Source organism: Planococcus citri, chromosome 2 (assembly GCF_950023065.1).
Source record: "Planococcus citri chromosome 2, ihPlaCitr1.1, whole genome shotgun sequence".
NCBI classification, from domain to species: Eukaryota; Metazoa; Arthropoda; class Insecta; order Hemiptera; family Pseudococcidae; genus Planococcus; species Planococcus citri.
This window is the reverse complement of record NC_088678.1, coordinates 57243180-57267309: the sequence shown is the minus strand read 5'-3', so window position 1 is coordinate 57267309 and position 24130 is coordinate 57243180. Positions and strand designations below refer to the sequence as shown.

The 24130-nt window shown below is 32.2% G+C and overlaps 2 protein-coding genes across 4 annotated transcripts in view; one reads left to right on the top strand and one right to left on the bottom strand.

The window, feature by feature from the left end:
- The window catches only part of nolo (no long nerve cord), a 136439-nt gene extending 123486 nt beyond the window's left edge, over positions 1-12953 (top strand). Inside the window, exons 9-25 of one of the 3 annotated variants that reach the window (XM_065351576.1) lie at positions 663-761; positions 839-974; positions 1073-1196; positions 1472-1660; positions 4630-4772; positions 4868-5202; positions 5307-5617; positions 5702-5832; positions 5922-6026; positions 6499-6671; positions 7072-7170; positions 7903-8050; positions 9953-10035; positions 10155-10341; positions 10449-10597; positions 10708-10855; positions 11052-12953. In XM_065351576.1, the coding sequence (XP_065207648.1) occupies positions 663-761; positions 839-974; positions 1073-1196; positions 1472-1660; positions 4630-4772; positions 4868-5202; positions 5307-5617; positions 5702-5832; positions 5922-6026; positions 6499-6671; positions 7072-7170; positions 7903-8050; positions 9953-10035; positions 10155-10341; positions 10449-10597; positions 10708-10855; positions 11052-11161 (2670 nt within the window). In that variant the 3' untranslated portion in view covers positions 11162-12953. Of the gene's footprint in view, positions 1-662; positions 762-838; positions 975-1072; positions 1197-1471; positions 1661-4629; positions 4773-4867; positions 5203-5306; positions 5618-5701; positions 5833-5921; positions 6027-6498; positions 6672-7071; positions 7171-7902; positions 8051-9952; positions 10036-10154; positions 10342-10448; positions 10598-10707; positions 10856-11040 lie in introns of all 3 variants that reach the window. The other 2 variants (XM_065351577.1, XM_065351579.1) reach the window with 2 other exon arrangements.
- Positions 12954-13575: 622 nt separating this feature from the next.
- LOC135836628 (farnesoate epoxidase-like) lies at positions 13576-22736 on the bottom strand. Its single transcript, XM_065351580.1, has 9 exons — positions 22210-22736; positions 21802-22029; positions 20659-20810; positions 20355-20573; positions 18613-18730; positions 17221-17401; positions 14890-15007; positions 14617-14755; positions 13576-13857 (listed from the first exon to the last, which is right to left on the bottom strand). The coding sequence occupies exons 1-9, from the start codon at positions 22301-22303 to the stop codon at positions 13676-13678; spliced, it is 1431 nt and encodes a 476-aa protein (XP_065207652.1). The 5' UTR covers positions 22304-22736; the 3' UTR covers positions 13576-13675.
- Positions 22737-24130: the final 1394 nt, after the last annotated feature.

Here is a 24130-nt window from a genome sequence, read left to right as displayed (position 1 = left end):
TTGAGCCGGATGAGGGAGTAACTATAGGTATGTGTGTAGTGTACAGTTTACTTGGGCAAATAATTGCATCAACGATGAAAAATCGATAGTAATATAACGCTCTGCAAATGAACATCGTTGCATAAATGGTATACGATTCGTTATGAATTTGTAAATAATACTGGCACTCGTCGGCGGCGTAATGTATATAAAAGGGTATACTTCTGCTACAGACGTCTTCCTGTGGAATGAATATTTTATTTTTACGACAAAACAAGAACTGTTTAGGTGTAATGGAAGAACGGCAAATCTCGGTCTTTATAATTCGTCGTCCTTCGTTTAACGAATTTTCTCGTGGTTATTAATTATTAAGCGAGTTTTGACGATAGAAAATAATGCGAATGGATACTTTACTCGTACCTTCACGTACGGTTAATTTGTCTCTTTAACGGTGTGATTTCGAATTAAATTAGAATTAATTTTTAATTTATTTCCAAGATTTTGAAATGGTTATCCACTTTTCGGGTATCTTGTGTTTTTACACGAGCTGTCTAAAAGTGTTTTTTTTCTTTCTTTTGTCTGCGGATAATAGCTTTTAAAAATTTGAATAAATAATTTTCATTTTACTAATGAATAATTTAGCAGAGATAGAGGTTTTTAAAAAGGTGGAATTTTCGTTTCAGGTATTCAATCATTTATGCAAAGGGCACAAACCGCGAATGCAAGAATCATGTAACATGCAACCCTGTCCTCCTGAATGGATTACCGGACAGTGGTCCAAAGTAAGCGCATTGAGATATTTTTGAAATTTTCATTGGTCTATAATATGTAATGTACTCACGACGATGATTGTTTTCAGTGTTCGGCAACTTGCGGTCAAGGGATCCAAACACGTTCGGTAACATGTAATAAAAATCCAGCGGACATGATGCAATGCGACCCTTTGAAAAAACCTTCAACCGAACAGAAATGTTTCGCAGATACATCGTGCCAAGGTTAAATAAACGTTTAAAAAGCGTACATATCTCGTAGACTAACGTAAAAAAAAACGAGTTTTTTTTTGAAAAAAATAACGGATATGTTGGTATTACAGAAGAAAAATATTATTCATTGTACGACGACGGACCTAAATCATCGGCGGTTTCGTATAAAGATACCGAGTTCCGTATACAAGCGGAAAAGCTAATTGGAAAACAAAACGGATCTCCGCACGCGGTGTAATTATTTTTTTACAAATTTACGGTATCACGTTTTAGCAGCGGTCGTGTGTGTGCGTGTGTGTGTGTTTTGGAGAGAAGGAAAGAAAGGGGTGAAAAATCGGCTGCGGTTTTCGCTCTTTTTTATGGCACACGAAACGCCTATTTTTATTTTACGATTTTCTCTCTCGAACCGTGTAGGTATATGGGAAAGGTTTCAAAGCGACGATTTTCACATCGAGTAAATTTATCGACTTACGTTCGACATAGGTCGTGATTCGAGTGTCGTTTTACAGATTCGTTGCCGAAGAATGGGGACCGTGCAGTGTAACCTGTGGCGAGGGGTTTCGTAAACGAAAGGTGTATTGTAAGGCGCATCTGGATTATATGAATGTTATGACTAAATTTGCCGATGACACTTGCGGTGGCGAGAAGCCAATAGAAATTGAACGATGTGTCAACAAACCGTGTTCTTCGGATACTATGTGAGTATTTTTTTAAAATTAATTTGTGTATACACCTGTCAATTGAGCAGGGATAGATAAACTTTTTTGAAAAAAAAAAAAAAAAAAAAAAAAAAAAAAACATTCAATCATTTGTTATTGTAAGGAACCTTTTTCAACGAGTTAATTCTAATTGGACTAGAATTTGGCTCGCTGAAAGAGCATTCAAAAAATTATTATTTAATCTAGAAAATCTAAATTTTCAGCTTATGACCTTGATTTTTTGATCACACGAAATAAAGAAAAGATAAGGTGATTTTTGGAATTGTTTGGTGATCAAGTTATCGTGCTATTTTTGCTTTTTGTGCTTCACAAAGGCACATTTGACATTACATAAATTATTTGTATCGTATTTTAAATACATATATATACTTTTACCTATACATACGTAATATCCTCCATTGAACTAAAAGTAATACGTAGGTATTTACAGCGAAATGGATAGGAAAAATTATCCTACAAAATTTTTTGAAAATTCCCCATATTGACGGAAAACTGGATAGGCAACTTATTTCACATCATTTTTACCACACCTATTTTTTTGAGTCATTTTGAAGCGTTCAACACGAAACCAGTCTAGTCAAGTTTCTTAAGGAATTTCAGAACTTTTTAAAAACAAGCGAAAATTAATTTCAGAAGTCAAAATTTTGCTCTGAGCTTTTCCTAAGTAAGTAAAAGATTTTACCCTGCAGGGCCATCTCAAGCCAATTTGACCTTATATCTTTCGATTTCGCTCAATTTAAAAAAAGAAACTTATTCATTGTGAAGGTTTAATCATAACAAGAAACGACGAAAAATGAGTTTTTTAAATAAATTTTCAATTTTTTGGGGCATGTTGCATTAACTTTTTTTTTATTTATTCAACGTCACTCGACCTTACGATCGTTTGCGACATTTGTAACAAAAAAATAATTCACTATTTCACCCTTGGATTCCTACTCTTGGTCAGAATTTCACTTTTAAACTTGCATCCCTGGAATTTCGCGTCAACCATTTGAAACAGGTGAGAGAATGCCCGAAGCACCAAACAAGAGCCTTCCACAGTACCTAATTTAAAATTCATGGAGGAAATTGAAAACTTGCGAAAAAGGCTGCAGAATGGACAAAATTAGAAATATTCGGAGAGGGAGTGAGAAGAGTTGAAATGAAATCATTGTTCACACTGATTTATTCTGTTCGAAAAAAAATAAATAGGTAATGGACAAGTTGAAAATTCACAATTAAAGCTCAAAGCTGTAGGTGTTTTTGAATTTTTTAAATTTTTTAAATGCCTTCCTACAATTTTGGGAATGTAAATTTTACGTAGGACATACCTATTCTTTCAATCTAGCTTGGTTTCGTTCAAATCGGAGAATGTAAGTTCAAGGTTATGTACTTTATTTGCTCAAAACTTACGTCCTCGCCCAAAACGTTGAATTTCATGTAAAACCATCCAAAAAAAAAATGTGAATCGATCCTCCCCCTCCCAACCCGAGAAATGTGCTCATGCGTGCTCAAAATTGAAAATTCTCGTTCTTCGGAGGGAGTGCTCCAAAAATTTTGAAACATTCATTCATGGAAAATAGTCACTACCGGTGCGTCAGTGGAATTTTTTCAAAAAAATTCATATTTGGGGGTTTTCGGAGGGGGGTGGGGTTGAAAATTTCAAAAATTAGTAGAGAAAAACGAGGTATTTTTGCGGAGCTCAAAAATCGGGGCAACATGCTCAAAAAAATCAAAATCTTGCACCAAAAAAAACGTGCTTTTTCATCATTTTTTACTGTGTTTGAGCTTTGCTCCCCAAAATGTTTGGAAAAAATGAAAATTAAAAGGAAAGTAGGTAAAAAGACGCAAAAATGACAATTTTCCATTTTTGAGCCTCAAACATCGGTAGGTATGACAAATTTTTCATTTTTGTTTCTTTTAATAATAATAATTATTATTATTATTATAACGATTAGGATTTAGAATTTTTGAGCCTCAAACATAGGTAAAAACAAAATAGTCCAATGGCAAACATGCAAGTAAACTACATTTTACGGTAAAAGCAAGAAATTTTGCTTAATGCCCAAGTACCCCAAAACAAAATTTTCAAGCATCGGAGACATTCGTTAAACCTCATAGAGGGGTTTCGGTAGGGGAGAGGTCAAAAGGGGTCAGATCAGCCCTCCATTTTTTAAAATTTTGTTTTCTGACCGAAAAAGTCTTTATTTTTAAGATCTGAGGTGGAAGAGTGTTTCAAATTTGAGATTTTCCAACTGAGGACTTTGCTTTTTTTTCTCAAAAATACCTCAAAAATGAAATTTTTGGGCCTTAATACTGGAAACTTGAAGTTTTCGAGAATTGAAACTTGAGCTTTTCAATTTTGATGAATACGTAGCTTTCAAAATGACGCTGTATAGACAAAGTTTACAGTTGAAAATTTGAAAAAAAAAAAAAAAAACTATTGACGTAACATTAGGTGCTTCACGTATTTTGAAAACTTATACAATTTTTTAAATGTAATTTGGGGCCAAAATTGAAAAAAATATATTTCATGCGATTTATGTCGAACAGCGTGTGATTTGTTTTTGGAGGTGGTGATTGGTGAACTTGAGTTTGAGCAAATTATTCGATTCAAACTTCTTCAATCCCTTATGTTCGCATTGAGAACACTAACTGTAGCCCTAAATAAAATATTCCAGAAATGTTTTTTAAAACAAATTTTAATTCGAGAGAATTGCTAAACCGTTCATAATTTTATCACAACAATTTTTGAAGAAACGCAACAATTCTTACTTACTCTTGTCAATTAGGTACCTATTGTAAAATATTGTATTGATGCAATTTTAAATCGTAAAAATTTAAAATACTTTAGCTTTTCGTTGACAAATCTTCTGATTGATATACTCGTATAATTTTGGTTATGATTTGAGAGAATATTCAAGCGTTGCATTGTTTATAACTAGCTTATATTTCGTATCTTGTTGCAGCTGGGATGCATCTGTTCAAGACGGATATAGTGAAGACGTTAGAGAAGATTCCCTATCACCAAAAGTAGCTCCTGGGGCTTATGGTAAAACGTACAGCTGGGTTAAGAATGGTTTTACTCCTTGCACAGCAACTTGTCTGGGAGGTAAGAAAAATCAATAAAATTAAATTAGTACGTACTTAATTACCCATAAGACAAAAAAAATACTAAATGAATCGTACCATCGTTTAAAACACCAGGAGTTCAAGAACTGATAGTAAATTGTATACGAGACGACGATAAAAAAGTCGTTTCGCCTTATCTATGTGATACAAAAACACAACCAGCGGTCATCACGCAAACCTGCAACGATCACCCTTGTCCACCCCGATGGAATGTCAGCGAATACTCGCCATGCAATAAAAAATGCGGAATGGGTATACAAACCAGAGAAGTAAATTGTATTCACGAGGTAACCATGAGTAATACAGTCGCTGTTCCTCATAACATGTGCGAACAACCGCCTCCTCCTGATCGACAACATTGCAATTTTGTCGACTGCGCTGTCGAATGGTATACCTCAAATTGGACCAAAGTAAGCTTACGTTAACTTACTTATCTTATTTTCTGATTCATCTGAGGATCAAGTACCTACTTATATCGTAATCGTCGATTTATTCTAAATTTTGAAAACCTTAGTGCTCAAAAGTATGCGGTGGTGGAATAAAAACCAGAGCTGTCGAGTGTCGCCAAATTACTGCTCAAGATAGAATAGTTTCACATCCGGATCATATGTGTGAGGGACGTAAACCACAGGCCACAGCTCCTTGCAACGGCCGTCCATGTGGTAAAAATAAAAAACCTGGTTCTCACGTAATTTCTAGTGTCGACAATCAGTTCTATAATCAAGTTAATGCAAATAAACCAGTATCTGTAAAAATTGGCGGAAAAGCTGTCGTTTTTTTGGGAAGCACAATGAGAATTAAATGTCCTACGAAAAATTTTGCCAAGTTAGTTACATTAAAATCAGTATGCCTGACACGAGAGATGAGTATTTTTTTTTCAATTCATCTGATTTCGACTGTTTTTTTCAGAGAGCAAATTATTTGGGAGAAAGATGGAAAAGAAATTCATAATAATGGTAATTATAGGGTATTGAAAAAGAGAGGCATCCTCAAGATAGAAATTTTATCGTATTCTGATAATGCTACATTCACCTGCAAAGGTGAGTATTTTTTTATTGGTGGAATGAATGGTCTATTACTTGCATAATATTATCCTATCTAATTTGTGCAATTTCTCATGTTCTTCTAGCTGGTCCATCGTCATCTAGTTTAATTGTTCATGTAAAGCCACCACCTGGTAAATTGCCTGCTAGTTCTGAAGAATCTGCGAAACAGAATAATCAGTTAGATCCAGGTATAAATTTATTAATAGGTACATATGTACTTCCATATTTCATAGCGTCAAAGATTTAAGAAAACAGATAATATTTCAATTCTTTTTTGCCTTCATTGTTATGATTATGCAATACCATCTATCCGGATGTTGACAAAGTTGCTAATTCGATGAATTCAGGAGCTACGTTGATTTCTCAATTTAGAATTTTTAATAAATATTCGCAGAATTAATTGAATCTAAATTCTTGGAAAAAATTCTAAATTCAGGAGCTACCTACGTTGATTTCTCAATTTAAAATTTTTAATAAAAATTGGCAGAATAAATTGAATCTAAATTCTTGGAAAAAATTCTTGAAAAACTTTCAATATTTCATTCTTTAATGACAGTGGCAGTAAAGATATTCAAAACTATTATCCCTAAGCTGCGATTGAGATTTAATTCAATTTATAATACAGTATTAATGTGAGGATGCATCATCTTGAAATTTCAGCCATACCCATGGAAATTTCTGGTAAAGCGAATTTCGAACTCTCCGAAGACATCAGCCACGAAAGATTATCAGAATATGAAAAAAATCAACGAAAGTACATGCAAAAGAAACCAACTACTCCGAAAATCTTACCTCCTGTTGGTGCCACAACCAACGAAATGGTTGCTAATCAGGTAAGAGCAATAATATCGACGATATCAATTATTTTTCAATACCTTCTTATCTCGAAAGAGAAAAGTAGGTACATTATGTTTCTCTCCTGTAAGACATTTTTAGAAAATAAAATATCATACTGAGCGGAATTTCGAAAAAAATCACCGCTTATGCATGTGTTTCAAAACCACGTAGCTGTTTAGCAAAACACTCGAAAAAAAAAAGAAACGTGCTTTACTAAACCGTAAATATCGAGTTTCCGTATCATTCTTAACGCTACGTAATTTAAGCGGTAATAAAGAAAATATTTAACATTTTTTTAATCCGTAATTCGCATATGCACGAATTCCATTTAATAAAGAGGTAAAAAAGGAAGAAAACATCGAGCGGAATGTAATTTAAAATGTATTTTATTAACAGGGTACAAAGCACCAAATGGTTGATTCTTTATTACCTTCTGGTACCTCATCGGGGTCGCGCCTAACACCGTTTTTCTTTGGTATTCTTATTAACTTAAAGGTGAGCTTAAATTACTAATCGCTTACGATATTTTTTTTTCGCACGCATTACGCGCTTTATAACCGCCAAATGCAACGTATTCTTTTTGTAAACGTGTCGACTTTAATAGTTTGGTAACTTTTTTAAGAGGGCTTAAATTACTGGGCCAAGTTTGGCGGATTAAAATTCATAATTAAATTTAAGTATCCCCTTGCTAAATTTTAAATAATTAAGAAGAAAAGGAGCTTTATTTGTACGCGACGTCGGAGTGTTGGGTTTTTCAGCCTGTACCTAACCTACGTTCGCGCTTTTTTTTCTCATACTTTATACACACTATACAAACACCACCAGTTGGTAATTAGATGCTAACACAAAGAATAAGGGTATGAAAAAATACTTTTTTTTTCTTTCCATTCTTGACAGATGTCATTTAACTTTAAATCTAGGTCAGAGAATTTGTCAAGTGTTGTGGAGATAAAAAGACGTTGAACATTTCTACCAACATATAAAAGCCGAGTCTTATTAATTCGGCAGTACCTACTTGGATTTGGCATTAAGCTTTTAAGACGCGCAAATTCATTTAAAACTCGATTAAACGTTTGAAATGTTTAGTCGGACGCGCTTTTTTCATCCCCCTGGCCCAGATTATATTTTCAGAATTTCGGTGTTGTTGTTGTTGTTGTTTTTTTTTTGCTATTTCTTTCGCGCTTTCGTTGTTTACTTTTGTTACTTCTTTATTAATGAAAAGAGTAGCGATTTTGGTCGTTTCAGCATAGCGCAAATATTAGAAGCCAAAGGATGTTGATGGAAGAGCCAGAATTCGATGAACTGAGACGTACTGTTATTGCCGAACAAACTACGACCGAAAATTTAAATGGCACCGCGATGGTTCTTGGAAAAGGTTAATTTTTATTTTTTTTAATAAGTAGGTAGGTAACCTTCAGAAAAAAAAAACGTTCTTTGGTACTTCAAACAAATTTGGTCCAATTGTAGAGACTCGGACTCCTCTCAAAATTTGAAATTAAAAAATAATAAATTTTCCGGCTTTGAAAAAACTCTGTAAAAGAGGATTTCGTATTACGTTGGAAGGCCGAAGGAGGTTTTTTCTTTAGAAGAACTGAAGGAGTGTGATTGAAAAAGAAAACTCTTCAGAATTTGTACAGACTCTGATTTTTCATTTTTGATTTTTTTCTCATTTTCTTGGCCTTATTGTGAGTTTTTTTCTGTTTTTTTTTTTTTGACATTTTTTGATTTGATTTTGGAAATATTTTTTTTGGTGTTTTTTTGAACATTAATTTTTTTGGGGGGGAGGTGGGTGGTAATAGATCACTTTGGTTCAATTTTTATTAGCAGGATTCTATCTTGTATTGATCAATTTTTAGTACTCAGAGGGTATATAACTACCTGATTTTATTGTTTTGTCTAAGTTTGACATTATGGAAAAAGTTGGAATGTTGGAATGAATTCTTGAAATTAATTGAGACTTTTGAAAGCTTTTGAAAAATTATTTGGTCAATTTCCAATATTTAAAGTAGGTATCTGATCTTTTGACAAAATTATTGGTAGTTTTCTTGTAAAATTATTGATCGATTTTTTTGTAAATTATCAGTTAGTAATTTTGCTAGTACCTAATTTCTGGTAAATAGCTGTTAATTTCGTAAATTACTAGCAATGTGTATGGTCAATTACCTACCTTCTGATTATTTTTGGTAGGTAGATTTAACTGGTAGGTACCTATTTTTTTAAATTAATCGCAGGTAATTTCTGTTGAATTATTAATAAATTTAAGTAGGTACATATTTATGTGGAAATTTTCAAAACTTGATAAACAATTGGATCAATTTTAAATATTTTGAAAGCACGATTTTACAATGTATTCTTACAATATTTTGTCTGCCTAAGAAGGTTGAATATAAGAGAACAATTTTTGATATTTTGAGTTTGTAAGTTACGCTGCAGAAGTGCAGAAGTACCTACTTACAGTTCTATTGACTTTGAATTTGTTAAAATTATGCTTAACTCTGAGAAATAATTTTCTGGCAATATTTCGTCAGAGCAATAGTCCTGTAGAGTTCCTATGAATGTTATTTTCATAATCTGAAAATTTCAAGCAAAAAACATATTTATGATTTAAAACTTTACTCCCACTTTTTGGTGATTGTTATGTCAATTTTACAGGTTTTTCATTAAGAGGGACTTTATAAAATTTTTGTAAAATTTCATGGTAAATTTTTCATAGTAAATGAATATAACTTTGAAATTTTTTTGCAAAGCTCAAATTTCAAGATTTTTTTATAAAATCTTTGTTGTCTTCAGATATTATGATGAAATGCAGAGGAATTGGAGAAAACTTAAAAGTATTCCTAATTTGTATGTTAAATTTTAAAAACTTATTTAAAAAAAAAAATTCAACTTTAAAACGATTTCTAAGAAAATAATGTAGATAGGTAGAAATTGATACAGTTAAATCATTTGAAAAAAATAATATACGTACCCATGTATAATAAAAACTATGTAAGTATCTACCTGAATTAAAGGGGGAAAAATCCACCATTCGAGTGATATTTTCCCAGAATATAGAAGTATTGGCTCATTTTTTCAACACTCAAAAAACCCATTCTTTTCACCCTATCCATATTCCCAAAATAAAATTTTCTTTGGCCAAATACACTTACTTCGGGTTCCTAACTAATCTGCTCATTGACAAAAGTAAACTGTTTTTAATGATGTTATGTGTTGTGCACTCTACTTAGTTAGTCACCTCGGCTGACATCGTTTTGATTGAAATTCTATGACTTTTCAGGTGAACGTGATAATGTCAAATTTGAATGGTTCATAACTTCTTGGTCAAACTGTTCACCTCCTTGTGGCGGAACAGGATTCCAGGTAATGGAGTAGTTATGAAAAATATACCTATTTAACATACCCACTTGTCCACTTCGATCATTTAAATGATTACAATTCGTATAAAATTATTTTAAAATTTACAAATTCTGTCTTATCAGATCAGAGCAGCTCAATGCATGGTTAAAGTAAACAATATAACCCAGAACGTAGAAAGTAATCTTTGCGAAGACGCTGGATTGCCAACTCCTACCACAATTCAAAAATGCGATACGACCGAATGTCCACATTGGATCACCAAAGATTGGCAGGACTGCAATTCATCTCGGTGCTTTGCGTGGAATACTGGTAATTGCACATTGATAATAAAATAATTACCTACCTACCTACCAATTTATTTTATCACCTGTCTCTTCAGAAAAATTATAATCATTATATGTATCTTCAATTTTCAGCCATGCAAAAAAGAGACGTATTTTGTCAATTAGCCAACGGTACCTTAGTTCCTGATGCGTTATGCGAATCATCTGAAAAACCTATTACCAAGCAAGAGTGTTACAATGACCTTTGTAAAGGCACTTGGAAAGTCGGTGACTGGACAGAGGTAGGTGGTGGTTGAAAAATACATATTTCAAAATATTGGTTTGCATTTTACATATTTTTTCGTCTTTCCTTATTTTTTTATTCTTTTTTTTTCTAATTGAAATCATGCAGTGTTACGCATCTTGCGATAAAGAAGGAGTCAAATACAGGATATTGCAATGCGTTTGGTATGGTACGAAAAAACCTGCTGGCACTGCCTGCAGAGATCTTCCTAGGCCAGCAGTTATGCGAACCTGTCGTGGGATTAGTTGCGCAGAAGGTAGGTAGTATCCGGTGTGTAAACTTACCTATCCAAGGATTACAGATGAACAGATATGAAAGTGGAATTTTCATCTTATTATGTATCTGTTTGTCTAATGCATGAAAATGTTTTAAAAATATTTCGTTATAAATTCAAACCAGCTTATTCAAATTATGCCTAACTTATTTATGAACTCTATAAAGTGTACTTACAGCGAACGAATGTAAGGACCGGAGTAGATATTGTCAGAATGTGAAAACTCTAAATATGTGTGATCATCGAAGATACCAGGTCCAATGCTGTCATTCGTGCAAAGACGAATAAAGCATCGGAGTCCAGATAGTGAAACTCGCCACAAATGTAAACCTACCTACCTATATAATGTAATGTCAACCATGTACCTACCTATGATTTTTACGTTGTTGATAGATTGTTTGATATTTTTCGTGTACTGTACATAGCCTATTGTTGAAAAATTCTATAAGCAATACTATTTTGTTAGTCGATAAATTCATACCGTTATTAGCGAATACCTCGATTGCTACAAAATGTTTTGTTATTTCGAAAATTCACGATTATTTTTGAAATTTTTTTAATCGAGAAAGTTATAAATACTGTAAAACATATAGGAATGAATTTCGTTTTATTCGCGAAATATACCTTGATAAGTGTAGGTAAAATATGACTCGAAATCGAATATGTAACATCAGAATGGAACAGCTTTTCTCATAAGTCTTCCAGGTATACTGCGTGGGTACTTTTGAGTGGTTGGAAATTTAATTTGAAATTCGTTGTCTATCTTGAATGTTTCGCGTCTTAAACAATATTATATCGCCCTGTTTTGTCTATTGTGATAACGTTTTCGTTAACAATAACTTTTATTTTCATTTTACGTGTTTAATCGATATTAGTATTTTAGATTCGTTGATGATACATTCTTATTTGTTGATAATTTCTTGTAATGTATTTAGGTATCCAGTTATTTTTATTCGTGTATTATTTATACCCCTAAGCCAACCCTTTTGTTACCTATGGTTTAATATTTCGGTTGTATATACTTAATTATGATCAGTGCATTTTGAAGACACTGAAAAAAAAGAAAGAAAAGTTATGCTTTCATTATCATTTATATAATATTGTACAGTTACATGATTATTTATTATTTCATCTTGCACGATGTAAAAATATGCAATCATTTCATTTTTTTCAAAAGCTTCATGATGTGAGCTTTATTTTACAAAAAAAAAAAAGATTTCAAGAAATCACGGTTTTGCTATAATTGCCGCATGTGTTGCTATATACCTATCTCTATCTACGTATTTAATTCATTAGCTTATTAAAAATTTAAATACCTGAGAAAAAAATTCATCGTGGAAAATTTTTGATTTATACGAATCATTGAACTTCAGGTGCGATAAAATTTAAGGAAACAATTTCCAATTAAAAGATGATTTCGATCTACGAATTTACGTTAATGATAAAAATTATTCCTATCTTCCTAGTTTCATCATAATTGTTTTGTTGTTTGATGGATTTTTATTTATTTTTTTTGTTGATTTAGTGTGTTATGCACCGCTTCACATTATAATGGTATTAGGAAAGAAAAAAATTCAAATGACCATTCATATCATTGATATATGTACATGTTGATTATTGCATAATAATATATACCTACGTGATAACGTTATTTTATAATTTAGCCACATTGTTGTAAATTTTTCTCGCACTTTAAGACTGAAATTAATTTATTTTAATTTGTCGTCACAAAGCATTTTTTTATTTGTTCGCTTTCATATTTTTTGGCGCTTTTGTATTATTTATTATTGATTTATATTTTTAACTCCGAATCAAAAAAATTGCCGAGTGTTGATGAAGTAGGACATCTGAATAGGAAAAATACGTATTGAAATGTACGAACCAGTATTTCTATAAGAAATAGTTGAATTTCATGTTAACTATTTTGTACTTTTTTATTTACCTACCTACGAAAATCTTTCTCAATTAGAAATGTGTATGATATACGTGTAAGCTTTTCATTTTATGTAGTTCATGTTGTAATGTCGTTGAATAAAGTACAACTTTCCTGATAGCAATAAATCACTGTCTATGGTTTTCAGATGATTTTTCTTTCTTTGCTGTTATTAGTAATTTCACGGGAATAATTTACTGAGTTGGTTTTGAGGGAATATATCCATCAATTTAGTATGATATTTTTTTATTACTCGTAGCTAATTTCAGAATTCCCTTTCATCGATCTTTCCTCTTTTTTTTTCGGTATAATGTTTTGATTATTTCACAATAATGTGCAAAATGCATGATGTGATTGATGTGGTATATTTTACGTAGGTAACCTAGGTATTTGAATTTGAATTTTCGAATTCAATTCGATTGAAATTTCTTGTAGAGAGTCACTCCGATGAGTGAAAAAATTTGAAGCTAAACAAAAAAAAATTAAACCTATTAATAAAAAACTATTCATGCACAAAATAGATAAGTACCGCATGCAAAGTTTTGAGAGATTTTTTTTCATTTTTCGAACTTAAAAAATCAATGAAATTCACCTGAAGATTTGAAATCCTTAACCTTATTTTTATTTTTAATCTGACGAATTGAAGTTTGTCATTCCACCTTAAATTAAAGTAGGTACCTATATCCACTCACTTCACAAACGTTCTTTTCGATGGCAACTTTTCTAAAAATTCACCCGACTAGTCCTTCAAATAAAATTTGAAAATTCATTTTACATTTTTAAAGTTTATTATTGCTTAAAAAATTATCATCTATAAATGGACTTTCGTATAAATAAAAACAGTTGCGAAACTGAATCCAAATTATTCATTATTTTCGACATTTAATCAATACTTTGAACGGTTGTGGTCCCGTCACAGATCCTTGAACTGAATCAGTAGATGGATACGGTTCTCCGTAGGGTTGATGTAGGGAATATTTTTGAAAAAACGATACAACGTACAGGAATATCATATTTCTCGCCATAACTTCCATCAAACAAGATCGTTTACCTGTGGTGATAAAATTATCATCTCGTAGATTTGTAAGTATACATTGTATAGGTACATATTAATAATTAGGTAGGTAATTGTACGCACGAGTGCGGTAGCAGGTACTTGAGCGTATAAAATAATAAACATGAAAATAAAATAATATCGATGATTTGCTATTCACATAATTTTTCGTAATTCAAGGTGAGTTAAATTCGTTCAAGACTTAGTACGGTTCAGTAAAAGAAATGATCAGCTCATATAATAAATTTCAAAACCCCGTCAAAACAACACGATAAAAATTCGTTTTTCGTCCATAATTAATTCTTATACCCGATTAGCGTTACTTTTGCTAATTGCCCAAATTCGAACGGTGAATTATTGGCAGAAAAAAATTCGCAAGTTGGCAATATTTTGAATTATGCTGACAAATTTATTAGAAATTTGTCGGCATTTTTTTCTAATATTACGGCATTTCGCCTTTTTATTCGTTGACTCAGTTGAGTCGTTATAATTTGGCGATTAAAGAGTCGAAATTGATTGCACACTGCGCTATACTTTATCAGTCACCTATCTGTACGCTATTCGACGATATCGTACTCGTTTCAAGTAAATTTTACGGTCATTTGAATAAAAATAAAATCCCATAACTTGTGTGGGTATATCTATCTGATTCGCCAACTAGCGTTCACTTTTGCTATACTCATTTATACGTATTAATGAACGTTAATTATCGTGTAATTTTGGCCAATTACCTAATTAAGTGTACAATGTACATACCTAATCCGAATGGCAAATGATGAGGGTATCTAACAAATTCTCCGTTTATTATGAATCTGTCTGGCTTGAAGGTTTCTGGATCATCCCATAGTTGCGGATCTCTAAATAACGTCCACAAGGAAACTTTCACAACGGTATTCTGCAAAGGATATGCACGAAATTACTTAAAATTCAAAATAATTTTTATGCCAGAATTATCGTTTGTAAAGTTTGATTAAGTTACACATAGGTAGGTATTGTTTGAAAAAATTGGGGGAAAATTCAGTTTCTTACGCGAGGAATAATGTATCCGTAGAATTCTGTATCTTCAGTTGCTCGATGAGGAGCTGTAAAGGGTACGATGGGACTTATACGAAGACTTTCTGCTATTACAGCTTCACAATAGGGCAGTCTGAAAAAAAAAACAATGATGTGAGATGTGATCGAAAATTACTTGGATACCTCAAACGGATTTGGCACTTTTATGAGTAAGGCCAAAGGAAAGGTTTAAAGCTGAAGTCAGAGAATCTAGGTCGCAATAATTTTCCCCAAAAAATCGACTTCTTGTGATGAAAAACCTAAAATTTTCTCATAATTTTTGCATTACAAAATAAAAAACTAATTAGTAGGAAAAACGCGAAGTTCTCAGATGAGGTTGATTGGAGAATCCCCCCCCCCCTTGAAAAAGAAACATTTTTTAGAAAATATAATTTACAGAGCAAAAATGGGTACCTACCTATGGAATGAGAATTTCATTTTCCTTCCCATAAAGATAATCGTAGGTATACCTAATAGGTAATTAGGTACCTACCAAGTACTTTTTGAGGTCAAAACTTCGAATTTTATGCTTCCAAAAATTGTGTTTTGTAGAAATGAAGAGAAACTAAATTTTAGAGTAAATAATACATACTTACAATTAGTTATAAAAGTTTGAAATTAATTTTGAAATTTTCGAACCCGGTAAAGCTAAATCGAGAAATCATGCAAAAATGCATCACCAAGCAAAGCTTTAGGTAGGAAGTGCTAAAACACATTTTTCAGTTTTTTGGTAAATTTTTTAAAATAAAAGAGCCAGAAACGAATAAAAAAATCTAATTTTTACTAAATTGACCCAGAAAACTGAAATTTTGCATGTATCCAATTTTCAACCCCATTTTTCATTCCGAATCGATTAAAAACCCTTTCAAACTATTTTGAGGAGTTCTGGAGCCTCCAGCAGATTTGTTGAAATTACACATTTCACCTAGTGACGTTGTAAAGCTAAAATTTACCGTATAAGTATACCCAGATATTTCAACACGTTGCATCAATTTGATGTGATTTCGAGTCGTTCTAGAGCCTTTAGCAATATTTTGAAAATTCTGATCCTCAAAAAACTCCATAAAAACAGAACATGTCCAAATTAACGTTAGTACATGAAAAAGCTTCCATCCCGGATTTTCGCCGGAATTTGATATCCCAAACGGACATTTCCCCGATTATCCAAATGGCAAATCCCCTAATCTTATTTCCCCGAATTCATCCCAAAATTTGATTTAAAAAAAATTTTAAACTTTTTCCCAGTAATATTCCAAGGAAAAATGATTGGATGTGATCTGATTTGGTCAAATCTAGTTCGATCAAAACTGCGATCTAACCAGAAAATTGAATCATCCGCTTAAATTTAATTAGATCTGATCAAACTTCTCCAGATAAGGTCAATTTTTTGATCTGACCAATTTTTTTTTTGATATGAGAGGAACTAGGGGGAAAAAGATTCAAACAAATTAACGCGTTGATGTCAGGATGTAAAAAAGTCCAAAAAGTTCAAAAATCACTACCCAACCCTCTTTCTTTGGTCTTTAATCCAAGAGAAGAAAAAACTGAACAAAATTTTTCTCTCATAGTTCAAAAAAAAAGGGGGTAAAAACAACTCATCAATTTCAATTTTTTGATTAAGTGTGATGCATCGCTTTTTGGTTTCCAAAAAATATTTTTTATTTTAAAAGGTTTAATAAAATTATGAGGCAAAAATCAAGCCATGGATTTACGCTCTTTTTTGGAAAATTTTTGATATTCTCAATAGGTACCTGGAAAACTTCTAAAAACACACAATTTTTATGCATTCATCCACAAAATAGGTTCTCAACCCACTCATAACTTGGAAAAATTTCCAAGTTTTTGGATCGAAGACCTACCTACCTGGAATTTTTAAAAATGAGACAAGTTTCTTATTTTGAAAGGAAAGACTATAGGTACCTACCTACATTATAAATACGAAGTGCTTGGCAATATTTATACGAATTCGAAAAAAAACATTCTGGAGAAGATGTACGAGTATGTCGTTCCGGTATACATTTAATTCGGAGGATCGGATTCGGGGAAGGGAAATGGAAGCCCATTTGATAACATTTTGATGTTTCCCATTTTTGATTCAAAATTTGATTTTTTTAAATTCGCCCAAAATCAAAAAACCTACTTTAGCATCTGAAGTGTGCCTGGTGATGTATTTTTGCATGCTCTTGCTCTTTCAATTTAGCTCAATTTTTTGTCATTTGAAAGGCCTCCCTTGCTAACTACTCACTTGCTGGACAACCAACATAGAAAGTAAAAAAAAAAAAATGATAAGATTCTCGATCATCGTACTTATACTTATCATCCAGACTGGGCGACGTATCCCTTCCAATATTAGCGTCGATTTCTTTGCACATTTTATTCTGCTCTTTAGGATGTATGACAAGATACAGCATCACCAAAGCAATCGCATCAGCTGTGGAAACACTTCCAGCTCGTACTAGATCGTAACAATCGCTAAGTAATTCTTCATCTAAACAATAATAATTAAAAAATACAATTTAAAATAATTTACGAGGTGAAACAATCATTCGATTAAACAAACTCGGTACGTGCACCCACAACTATACCGACATACCTAATTATCTAATCGGTACACATTGATGCGTGCCCGTGTAAAATCCAACTCTTATTTATAAATTTCTTGAAATTTTTTCATTACCTAACTATTACGAGTAAGTTAGGTATTCAATAATTATAATAATCTAATTGCTGCGATAATTATTGCATTAATTAGTTAATCGCTTCATTTGGTATGAAAATACGCGGCTTTATTATTTTAATTTAAGCCATGTTATTTTTACGTAGGTATTCCGAAAAGGGCGATGGATTTTCATAACATTTCTAGGTAAGTATTCTAATAAGCGCGTTTTTCAATGCTTTAAGACGTGTATACGCTTCGAAGAATCTGATCGTGAATAAAGGGAGCGTGGTAATAAAAATGCATGTTTGCTTTCATCTTGCCTATAGGTTTATTAAAATAAAATGATCTTGATAATCGTAATAATAAAATTAGGTACTCAAATAATCCAAATATTAGGTCAGATATCGATATAGGTAGTAAAAGTTCATTGTGAACTACTGTAAGTAAATTGAGATAATTTTTTAAGGATTCTTCATAATAGGGAAGTAAGCTTAAAATATCATATGTCTGTCCGTTACATCGAAGGTGTATCGTATAGTACTGAGTATGAGTATTCAATTTCTTCAGAATCACGTAGGTATTTACCTACATTTAGTCGCATTCTTTATCACGCTTATAAAAAAAGTCACCCGCGACGATTTTTCTACGAACAGGAAATTATTGATTAGGTATTTGCTTACAAATACTATATAGAATGTAGTAGGTACATATCTACCTACCTAAGCTAAGCGTCTCATTCATTATTCATAAATCTTTGTTTTTGCTCATATTAAAATTTTTTGGCAATGGTCTTCCATGCGGTAATTTTTTAAAAGAGAATATCAACCAAAATCTCATTAATATATGTATTTTGCATTTTATTTGGTAAGTATGTGCAATAGGCTACTTTTTTTTCAGAGAATCGGATTAGACATCTAATTTTTTCATTTACCTACTGGTATTAGTATGACGTATCCATATTCAAGTCGTAAAGTTACACTCGAATCTTTTTCTTAGAATTTAGAAAACAAACAGGTTTCTAATTTCAAAATGACATTTACCTGTGAATACGTTATCTTCGCCTTGTGCTTTTCGATTTTCTTGCTCGATTAAAAATGCATCAATATAATCTCTCGGGTGATCTTTATCTAAAGTCGCTCGGTGCTCGTTGATCGATTTCTAAAAACAAGGAAATATTTTTAGCGTCGAGTGCTTTAGAAAATATTGGTCCGTAGTCTAAACTTTTGAAAAATATTTCAAGGTTAACCAATAAGTACCTAATAATAATGATACACTCAATCTTGAAAATACACCAATTTGAATGTAGTAAGTAGATGTATGGGTACCTTGACTATTATTACGTTGATACAAAATAATTAGCGTTAATTATTAAAATGAAATGTTTTCATCTATAAAATACAATTATCAGTAATTTAATTCAAAGTGTACCTATCGATTGCAATTTGTTTGTGTTCCCTAATAAGAAAATTTTAAATTATTTTGTTTTCACGTGCTCTCAAACTTTGATCCTTTAGACCAGGCAATAATAAAGGAGGTCATCGATATTCGAAGTTCGTATATACATTGTAACAGAATTCGTGTACAATAAATGGTACCTATCCGGATCATAAATTTTATAAAAATAAGTAGCTGTGATTAAAACTTTTCCATCGCCTAATTTTAATAGGCTACAGATAATAAGCAAAGTAGGTATTAGGATTACATTACAAAGGTATAAGATTCCCTTAACCCTTAAATGCCACAAGGTGGTGAATTTCACCACACCAGTTTTTTCGATGCGTTACGCTGGCAGGAAAGAGTGCTCGGGTGGGAACGACTATTGGTACATGTGTGTGTATGTCTTGCGCTTCAATTCCGCTGTTGAGCATATTGCATACTTTTTTATTTTAAGGGGCAGAAATTTTTTAAAACGAGTGAAATAATAATTATTTTTGAATTTTTTGCCCCTTAAATGAGAAAAATAGGCAAGTTGTTGTACATAAATTAGTAGAGCATGGATACATAAATATTTAACAGGCGGTAGTTTCATTCCAGTCGCTGTCAATTGGCTACAAAAAACTATCAAAAAATATGAAAAAATTTTATTTTTTTTTCAAAAAATTGTGCCCCTTAAAATATGAAAGTAGGCAATGTGTCAAACATGCCAAATGAAAGGCTGAACATTTACGCACATGTATCAGGTAGCCATGATATCAAGTCTCTCGTCAGTCCAGTGCAAGAAAATCTTGAAAAAAATATAAGTGTGGCATTTAAGGGTTAATAAGACTTGTTCACCAATTTTGAAATTAAGCAAATAAGGCGGTATCTGCATGTAAACATTAAAGATGCAACATAGAACGATAAAATAATAACCTAAATCTTGAGAGGCAGTGGACTGTTCGGAATTGTAAAAATCTCCGAAACAGGAAATATCTGGCGCGATACATACCTATCAACAACATTATTTTTAGAGTAGGTAAAACGTGATCTTCGTCTCCTATCATAATTTTGTTTTTAACGTGGCCAAACATTGTAAAGTTACGTCGTACCTCAAGCATAAATATAGATATAGGCATTATAGATAATTTTTTTTTTTTAAGATGAAGATATAAAACAACTCAATGTAGTTGAATCAAAAAAAAAACTTTAAAATTTAATGATTCAAAAAATGCTTTAAATTAAGAACTTCTTTCTGAATGATTACGAGTATTGACCTTGGTTTATTATTTATTATAGAACTAAAAATAATTTAATAATAAATAACAAAATAAAACAGGAGGTAGGTAGGTAGTTATTAACTTACCCTAATACAGTTATGCACAAAATGAATGCTGGTATCTTTTGGGAAAAAAAGTTTCCTGATAAAAGGAAAATAATTTTCAATTCCAGTCGGCCGTGTTTCATGCAGAGATTTATAAGTATGCGTCAATATATAATCGAATGTGGAATCTCTAGTGTTAGTGATGCTGGATAAAAGCTTCATTAATACGTTAACGGCGATAGGAAAAAATTTATAATTCAACTGTAATAAAAAAAAAAATCATAGAATGAGAAATTTAAAAGACAAATTTAGGTACCAAGAGTTGGGAAAAAATTTGAATACAAACTTCTACAATGGTATCAGGAACAATGCTGGAAAACAACTGATTCATTTCGTCGGCCATTATGTCTTTAATTTTGACTTTTTGATACTCGCTAAAATAATTCAGAGTGAAGCGTTTTACTGCTGCCCAATTCGATCCATCGTTGAAAAACAAACCTATTCGTAGAAATGTGAAAAATAGTTGAAAATTACAGAATAAAAATTTCAAAATTTCAAATTTTGTAAACGGTTTTTTTTTCTTTTAAGGCATATTCAAGGTGTATTTTTTAAAAAAGAATAAAAAAGTTTCTACAAAGAAATAATCTATCTTCAAAATCGAAGAAGCCATTAGCAATTAAAGTTATTGAACTTTGTGGCTCTCACTAGAAAATTTTAGCTAATACGAGTAGCACACTTTTAATTTAAAGGACGAGTCCAACTTCCTTAATTAAAATTTGAACATTGGAAGAAAGATCGAACAGCCAGTAACATAATTTCAAAATTCAATTGAAAGTTTGAAATTTAACATTCGAAAAATTCCCTCCCCCCCCCCCTCTTGCATGGCATTGTACTTTAGCAACCTGTACATTTTGACGATGTTCAAAAAAAAAAATTATCAATCTGTTTCTCCACACAAGCCAAAAATAGTTTTAGGAGATCAAAAAGACACCTAGTAAAATTTTTGCACTCGATTGCGGAACGTTAATTCGTTTCATCTCATCTTGACCTTGAAATGAGCCCGCGTTAAGATCGTTTATGCTCCACTAGAGCACGTGAGACCCACAGTGTATTTTCGCGTACTTAAAATTACATAAGTCAACATGAGTAGGTACATAAATAAAGTTGAGTGTACTTATTCGTGCTCAGATAAATTTACCCGCGTTCAACATGGCAGATTACGTTACAGAAAATAGGTCTATAAAACGAGGAATTGAGTCTAGTATTCAACTTCGAAAAAAAATGAATAGGAATGGGAGGGGGGAGGTGAGTTGCAGGCTGAGTCACAAAGTTGAAATGTTGAATTTATGATTCTCAAAACTTTCTCCCCCAAATCACTAAAATTTGTCATCATTTCACTGGATGATGTTAAAGGGAAAGGAAGGAAGGGAGTTGAAAAAATGTCGTAGGTAATTTATCGTATAAGTGTTAAAATCCATAAAGTCCATACCTCGTTTTACGCCAGAATTCCTATGCTGGAAAATTTTTCTTCCTTGGAAATTCGGATGTTTCATGGCTGCCAGTGATTCCTCTGTACCGGTGACGTAAATCTCGTACGATGGACCATACTTGTGACCGATTATGTTTCCATATTTTTTCCTCCATTTATCTATTTCAAAATGAGCAGCTTGCCCAGGAACCGAGTAAATGCTACCAATAACCGGTAAAAATATTGGTCCTGGAAAATATTCACAATTTAACCAGATTTTCAAAACATTCTTGTCAAGGTGAGTAAAAATATTTATTTTTAAAAATGAAAAAATCAACAATTAAATTTGAAAAAATGAAATAAAATATTTTTAAAAAAATTTGATTTAAAAAGTAAATAAAAATATAATTTACGTAAATATTGTCTTACCTGGAGGATATTTCTTTGGCCGTTTAGCAGAGATCAATAATAACATGCATATTATAAAAATTAAAAAAATACAAATCACAATAGGCGGAATCATTTTTGAAAAATTGATCGATTCTATCCGAAAAACTGAACGAATAAAAAGCTATTCCAAAAATAACATCTTACAAAATATTCATCACGAAGAAAAAAATCAAACTAATTCAGAATGTCAATCCGATACGAAATGAAATCCAACTGAGAAGGGTTAAGTTGGAAATGCAGTATACTCAAGTACCTCACCTATGTCGTATGCAATGCTACACTATACGTTATGTAATCCATATCCACTTATGAAGCTTCAGCGGTGCCGTCGACACGAGATATATTTACGATATTGTCTTGTGCATCGAAAACTTACGTAGATACGAGTATTTGGCTGGGTGCAAATTATTATCTCAAAAGTATTTACGAGTGTACTAATTTGTATGTAAACAATCTTGAATGCAAAATTTGTAATGAATTCATTAACATTAATAACCGCGGCGCGGCGATAGGTACTCGAATTTTTAATAAACGGTAGCTATAGCTATAGCCTATCAACGTAAATGCATAATATGTATCATGAAAACACGAATTTTACGAGCGAATGAGATATTAAATTGATAAAATCTTGATAATGTTAAACGTTAATACTTAATGTGGGTCGAGCAAATTTTACGCTGGGAAATCCGGAGTTCTTTACTTATTTTCGAATACGTGCTTATATCGTAGGTGGTGACATAATTTCGAAGAAATTGTGCAGTACGACGCATTCATCAATTATCACAGATGTACACGTTTTGACCGTACGAGCAGACAGGAGACCATCACGCGAGTTATAAGCATCAAAAATAGAACGTAGATTCGTCAATTTTGCGATTTACTAAAGATACAAGTTATTGGATTTGCGGACTGAAGATGAAGAAATAAATTTTTTTTAAATTTAGTAATTCAAAACATTATCGAGAATATTGACACTACTGTAAAAAAAAAATTGGCGCACTTTTGAAAAAAAATCCATAAAAATGTGGAAAGAAATTCAGCTTCAAAATTTTCCAAAAATCTGCCTCAGCCAATCCAAATCAAAATCCATCTTAGGCTAAGCAATTTCTCTTCAGTAAAGTTGACTAGTTTTTGAACAAAAGGAAAAATTTGTGCAGCTCTGAGGGCTCTAAAACAACTGAAAACTAATTACAATTGATCTCAGAGGTTGAAAATAAGGTAGCAATTCAACCCCCTCTCCTCAAAAATTAATCTTCTGAGAAAAATGTAGATTTTGATCCAGAAGAAATAAATATTATGTAAATTAGTGAAAGAGTTGCCAAAATTATGCTAAATTTCACTTAAGGGCTTTGCACGGAATTTTTCTCAAGAATTGGGATAAAAATAGCCACTTTTTTGGGTCACTGCCAATTTCAGAAAATCGAGAAAAATAGACAAAAACTTACCATTTTTTTTTTTTTTTGGAAATTGGCAGTAACTACCAAAAAATTGGCACCATTATTGCGTTCCAAAATATTTTCTCAGTTTCAGGAATTATATCTTTCAATATTTTGGCTAAATTACTTAATGAGAAATATTTGCGAAAAAAAAGTTTCCAAAACACAAATTTAACCAACAATAAACGATTTGTAAATTTTCAACCACGTAGAACCCTAAAAGTGGTCTTGGATTTTGATGGCAGTAACATAGTGATAGATCGACGCAGAATCTCAAATACGTACATTTGGAATTGGGTCATTTTTTGCATAAGAGGTTATGTAGCAACTGGAGCGAAAAAAACATGACTTTCTCGAAAAAGTCCCCTCTTTGAAAGCACATATTTTCTCTCTTCCTGAAGCACCTCCGGAGCTAACAAATGTTCTGAGTAGATCTCTGCTGAATTTGGTCGAAATCCTCCGAC